This window comes from Notechis scutatus, chromosome 2 (genome assembly GCF_049901735.1).
Source record: "Notechis scutatus isolate UNSWTSFEM ecotype Mainland chromosome 2, rNotScu1.2, whole genome shotgun sequence".
Classification (NCBI taxonomy): Eukaryota; Metazoa; Chordata; class Lepidosauria; order Squamata; family Elapidae; genus Notechis; species Notechis scutatus.
Window position 1 is genome coordinate 248,292,164 of NC_142010.1, and position 6,582 is coordinate 248,298,745.

At 37.6% G+C, this 6,582-nt stretch overlaps 1 protein-coding gene across 1 annotated transcript in view; it reads left to right on the top strand.

Moving 5' to 3' along the window:
* RANBP3L (RAN binding protein 3 like) overlaps nt 1–6,155 on the top strand; it is a 66,885-nt gene extending 60,730 nt beyond the window's left edge. Inside the window, exon 14 of the mRNA XM_087958514.1 lies at nt 2,029–6,155. Within this exon, the coding sequence (XP_087814640.1) occupies nt 2,029–2,072 (44 nt within the window). The 3' untranslated portion in view covers nt 2,073–6,155. The remainder of the gene's footprint in view (nt 1–2,028) is intronic.
* Nucleotides 6,156–6,582: the final 427 nt, after the last annotated feature.

Below are 6,582 nucleotides of genomic sequence, written 5' to 3' on the forward strand. Positions count from 1 at the left end.
GACAGACAGATAGCATATGAACAAACACACTACATTTTGACTTGGTGTCTTTGCCTGGCACTTAATTCCCATCAATAAAGAACAGAAATGGAATATCCCAAACTTTTCACAGCTGACTCAGAGATATGGTACATTTGACCTCATATTGCAATGCTTCTTAGTGCCTCAGGAATTGTTTCATTTTTACTTTTTAATCACCAGAATTGAAGCACAGGTTCTATTTCTCATGTGCCAGGTTTAAGTGACCAGCCACCAGGTAAAATGCCTCTGGAAGATGGATGGTACAGCAGGAAGCACGTGTTGTTTTCCTAAAGCAAGAGACAGGGCTAGAATGCAAAGACCTAGAAATCTTATGAGGAAGGAATTTAAGACTTCCAACTTCTATCCAATGAACTTAGAGTAGTGAGCTATTTACTACAACACCAACTGATATATTTCATTGGGTATGGAGAGAATACGCTAAACACCATGCAATTATCTTGATGAGTGTCAATTCTCTAAGGAATTCTATCTTACAATAAAATGAGTCTTTAGCTTGTTATCTGTTCCTACTGCTAAAGATTGCCCCAGCTTATTTCAAGTCCAGCTGGACAGAGAAGTTTTTGACATTTGGTAAGTTCTTAAGATACACAAACACACACACACACACACACACCCCTATACATCCAAACCGTGTCATATATGTGGGTACATGCATAATCTTGTATTTATTTATTTATCTTGTCATGTTTATGTTTATATTAGAGGTGAAGATCCTTTGAGTCAATGGTGGGATTCAAAATTTTTTACTACCGGTTCTGTGGGCGTAACTTGGTGGGTATGGCAGGGAAGGATACTGTAAAATCTCCAGTCAGAGGTGGTATTTGCCGGTTCTCCAAACTACTCAAAATTTCCGTTACCGGTTCTCCAGAACTGGTCAAAACCTGATGAATACCACCTCTGCTTTGAGTGCTGTATGCAATGTAATTTAATTTTAATGTATGCCAATTAGCATACATTCAAAGTGACAATAAAGTTATCCTATCCTATCCTATCCTATGTATATTAATCAGAATCCATTTTGAATACATAGCAGAAAAAAGAGCCTTGAAAGTTAACAAGGTTGGTCCTATGTGGAAAAGCTATTACAGAATTTAGTTGTTCTGCTTCAGATAGCACAAAGTCTCCTCCCAGAAGGTAACAAAGAAATTAAATAAAATTAAAAATTTACTTTTCTGACCCAAAATAGGTTTCCAAACCACTAATGATTATTTGGGGCTTGTCTTAAAAAGATATTGGGGAAAAGTGAAGCCAGGGAGGTTTTGCTACATAAATGATACTATTTAGTCGGGGGAAAAACCGGTTGGTAAAAAATCTACTAGCAATTACTTCTGTTGTAAATTAATCATTCTATCATGAAGGTGGTGAGAACAAAGGAAAAAGAACATTTGGCCCTTGTTCCGAAATGTTTGTAATACTTCATTAATTTATATCACCTTTTCTGCTCAAAACAAAACTTAATAAGACCAAAATAAGCATTTAAAAATGGTTAGAGGGTTGAACAGTCATGTTATTTGTCCACCATGTTTCACAAATAATGACTGAATGTGACAAGTGTAACAAGCCTGAATTTTTAAGGATTAAGAAAAAAAAAAAGAATTTAAAGAATTCTGGTTTCTGGCCTGATTAAGGCACCAGGCTAGAAACTAGGAGGTCCTGAGTTCAAGTCCTGTCCTAGCCATGAAAGGCAGCTGTCTCAGACCAATTCACCTCATAGGATTGTTGTTCTGAGGAAAATATGGTGGGGAAAAAAAAAAAATGGGTTTAAAAGAAAACCCCAAAAATCCACAAAAAAAAAAAAATATTAAATATATAAGCCAAAAAAAAAAAAAAACCCACGTAGGGTTTTGGGGGAAAAAAAAAAGATGGGCAAACCACGTAGATGGAGGAAGGTGTACTTGAGTTACTTGTAAAACTAATGAAGGTGGAATACAAATAATATTGATTTGCTTAACACAATTAAGTAACACTTTACAAACTCTCTTCCAGAGCATTCTCCATGGATTCGCAGACAACCTGTGGTCTGTTCCTGACAACTCTCTACATCCCATTAAAGGAACATTAGGGACAACACACCATGTTGGAATGAAAGACACTGGAATGAAGAACCACACAGGAGGTAGTATATGATTAAGGAAAGAAGTGGAGAACAGGTGAAAGAAGCACTTTAAAGGTTCTAGACGTCAGTACCTGTAACAGGAATCCAACATTGGCCTCAGTTCTTTTCAAATTATTCAGAAGAAATAGTTTTCAGGTTTGGGGATGAACAGCTTTAAGGGCCGTTTTAAAGAAAACAATAATTCTGATCCATGATGGTATTCATCCTTTACAAATGATTGCTCCATCTACTTAGAGCAGTAATTATTTACAAAGCATGTGTATGTATGTGTATATGCATGTGTGTGTACAGTATAAAATATTAATCTATTTTAGGTCTGTTATTAAATTTTCAATAATCTTCAAAGCTTAATATTCTAAGCTGATATTTGCATCTCCTCAATTCTACGCAGTGCAGTCTTGAACCTAAACAAAAATTTTTGCAGACAGATAGGTAACACAAGCTTTCCCAGACCTGCTGTTTGCATACGAGTTTGATTCATAAATGCAAACAACTCCAAACAAAAGAAGAGTTTTATATCATCCCAGAAGAATTACACCAAGGGTCATCACTTCATTGCTGTCCTTTCTGCTAGCAGGTTGCACTGATCTGGGATTGGCACATTTCTTTCAATTGCCACCACATTGTCTGGCTGCAAAGTTAGCATTTCTTTTGGAGTGATGGTTACAGAGTTTCTCATTGGCAGCAGCTGATTTTTATGTCTGGGAGATTAGCTGGCTGGAGGGAATGCTGGATAGTTGGAGAAGAGCTCTCTAAGGAAGGAAAAGCATGAGTCTGTTTCAGAGGATTTGGGGAATAAAGCCAGTGGCTGGATAGAAGTACTGACGAAGGCAAAGACTGGATTGGTGAGTTTGGTTTTGGGTTTTGGTGCCTTCAAGTCACTGTTGACACCTGGCAATTGTCTGGATTAATCCCTATAGTTTTCTTGGCAAGAATTCAGAACTGGTTTGTCTCCTTCTGAAAGTCTATGGAGATTCTCAGTCATTCAGGTCATAGTTGTCCCAAAGGTGCTTTTTAAAGAGGCAAGTGGACTTTCTAGTTTTTTCTTTGAAGACATTTCACTTCTCATCCAAGAAGTTTCTTCAGTTTCCGAAGAAGCTTCTTGGATGAGAAGCGAAATGTCTTCAAAGAAAAACCAGCAAGTCCAGTTGCCTCTTGAAAAAGCACCTTTGGGTCCCCTTCTGAAAGTGACTGGCCCAAGGTCACCCACCTGGCTTTGTGCCTAAGGAAGAAGTACAACTCATGGTCCTCTTATGTCTCAGAAAATTATACTTTATCATTATATTTGGGCCATAGTTCTTTGGTTTATTTTAAAACCATGGTTAAAACATCATGGCAGCATATTATCACAAAGCTCACAAAATAGTGAGACAATTTATATTTGCAGATGCTACACTGATTCAGAATGTCCTATTTATTTTTGGAATGGATATGTTTTGTGTCTTTCAAGATTAAGTCAAATAATTCATTCATTTTCTTTGTAATCACATCTTCCTTTAGTACATCTTTAACTTCCTTGTTATCCAATAGTCTGTCTGCCTCCTGTTCTGATTTCCAGTTCATAATATTTTTAAAGAATGGAGTTCTTCATCTTAATTAACGGTACTGTAATGATTCTTGAATGTGAGTACATTTTCCTTTTTTTATTTTGCCAAGTTCCTACTTTTATCTTTTCATTTGGACAATCATCCATTATTTTAGGATTATGCCTCCAGTAGATCCTAAGTTTACTGTATATTGAAGATTCATTTCTCTTGTATGCCTTAAAAGATATGACAAAAATGTTTCTGAGATCTTGCTAACAATTTTATGGCATATCTTACTGCCAAAGATGATAGTTTTATTAATGACTACTAAAAACTAATAAGTTTGCTAAGAATGTATCTCTCAAAACAGTACACTTAACAGTCTAAAGAGTATTTCCAAAGTTAACAAGTGATATCAATAAATACCTCAATTATGGATGGAAATCATTTTAAAGGAGAAAAACATGCTGCTATTTCCCATATAAATAAGTATGATTGAATATTATTGGTTTCTGTGGGATGTAGGATGTAATCCTTTGAATGTTTATTTGGAACCAAATCCTACTATATTCAGCAGTTCTTAGCCAACTATCAAGTAGATGTAGGGTTAAGCCTATTAATATACAGCTTCAGTTCTCTCCTATATCATTTTTGTCTTTTTTTTTTTTTTGTGCATAAACTGTTTCTACACCTCTTCTATCTGTAGTCTCAGAAGGCAGCAATGGTAATACTTCTGTATTACTTATACAAGAAAAATGTATAGATCTTCCCCTGCTCTGAGCTTGTCTTGAGACTTTTACCTTTTGAGAAAAATCATATTAAAATTGTGTCTTTCCTTGAAAGGAACATGCTTGTGCTATTTAGTCTCCAGCTTGGGTTCTTTTATCCAAGAAGTAATGCCTGAATACTAGATATGCCTTACCTCTCCCTTCTCTTCCTACTAAGAGATGTATGTGGTAGGCAAATGAGGACTATTGTAAATCTTTTAATAATCTATGAGGCCAATTTTTCTCCAGATCTAAAGAATGCTGCCACAAAATTGTACAAATCTGCCCAAAGATCCATAAAGGTGCCCTTGAGTTGAACTTGGTTCCTGGTGAATGCATCCATGCAGCTTTCTTAGCAATGTTATAGAAGTGATTTGCCATTGATCCCTTCTGGGATATTTCTTTTTCCCCAATTTCCCAGTCTAGCCAACAGCCCCGGAATCCTCTGTTGATGCCCCATCCAAATATGAACCAGAGCTGGCAGAAAGGGCTGCCATCTGCTGAAGCTAAATTAGTCCAGAAAATTCATAAATTTGCACTGCCAAGAGCAGCATTTTGGGTTCATTCAGAAGAGATGCTTCAGGATACCTAGGACAACTTATCTGCAAAGTAGCTTCTTTATCATGTCTGAATGTCCCTCTTGTTAAGGTTACAACAAGTTATAGCAGATTACAGAAAAGAAATGCTTAAAAACTAAGATCTCATAATTAGATATAATTCCACCCAAACTGCTGAAGCTGTTAATCAGTAGCCTCTGTGGGATTTTGCTGCTTTTCACTGGAATGTTAAAAGGCAGCATTATAGCATCACACTGCAAGTTGGCATGCCCAATGTCACAATGTAGGCAGAAAAAGGGCTTGTATCAGAACTTCATAATGATACTTTGGTCAGTTTAACTCATTTGGATCCCATGGACACTGTTGTTCCCATTTACATTTAAAGATATTATACATGTAAACTAATGAAATATTTGACAGGCAACTCTGTTGACAGTGATCATGATATTTGGCAACAATGAAATAACCTAAGTTTCTGATAGGATTCAACTCTGTGGATAATCTCCAACTAATAAAGAATAGCGTCATCAGACTGTAAGAATAAATTCAGAGCCTATTGATGGAATTTGTCAGATCTTGTAACTATGCCCTTTCTACCAAGAGAATGGCTTCTAGGATGACAAGTTTTCTGTTTTTTAAAAAAATATATAAAATAGGTGCATTATGTTGAAGACACCTCCTTTACCAACCCACACAATCAGTGGTGGTATTCAAATAAAGTTGCTACCGGTTTGGTGGGCGTGGCTGTGGACGCACTGTGCACACTTTGCATGGACGCGTGTGCCAAATGTACACTTTGTGCAGAGGCATTCTAACTCGCCTCCTGCAAGCCTGCATGATGCCGGTCGCTGCAGCAGCTGCCACGCGGCGCTATTTTGCGCCACGCAAAGCAGATGCACTTCGAATTCTGGCCATAAAAGTGAGTATGGGAGGCCGGGCGGGTGGGTAGGCCAAACACAGAGCAGCGGAGAACCGGTTCCGTCTCCGCTGCTCATTGCCGCTACTGGCTCTCCAGAACCGGGCAGAACCGGTCGAATGCCACCACTGCACCCAATGTACAATAAAAGAAAGTTTAAAAAGGGCTCCTTCCAGGGAAATCATTGTTATACCCCTGCCATCCTTGGAAGCTCTGAACAAGCTTTTGTTTTGCTTTTTAAAGTCCTTGGATACAAAAAGGCCTATGTGCTATAGCTTAAATCAGGGGCCTTCAAACTCGGCAGCTTTAAGACTTGTGGACTTCAACTCCCAGAATTCCTCCTCCAGTCATGTTAGGCTCAGGAATTCTGGGAGTTGAAATCCACAAGTCTTAAACTTGCCAAGTTTGAAGACCCTTGGCTTAAATAACTTTTTCCAACCTACCCTCTTCTAAATCCAATTTTCAAACTTGGCACTTTTCAGATGTGTAGTAACTCCCAGAATGTTTTCAGAAGCTTGAATGCTCTAAAAGTACTGGACTTCAATTCTCATAATTTTGCCATCCATGTCAGTTACAAATGCACCCATAATAATCAAGTAAGTTCCAGCTCAAAGTTTGAACACATTACCAAATGGGTAAGTTATTAAATACTGCTTAT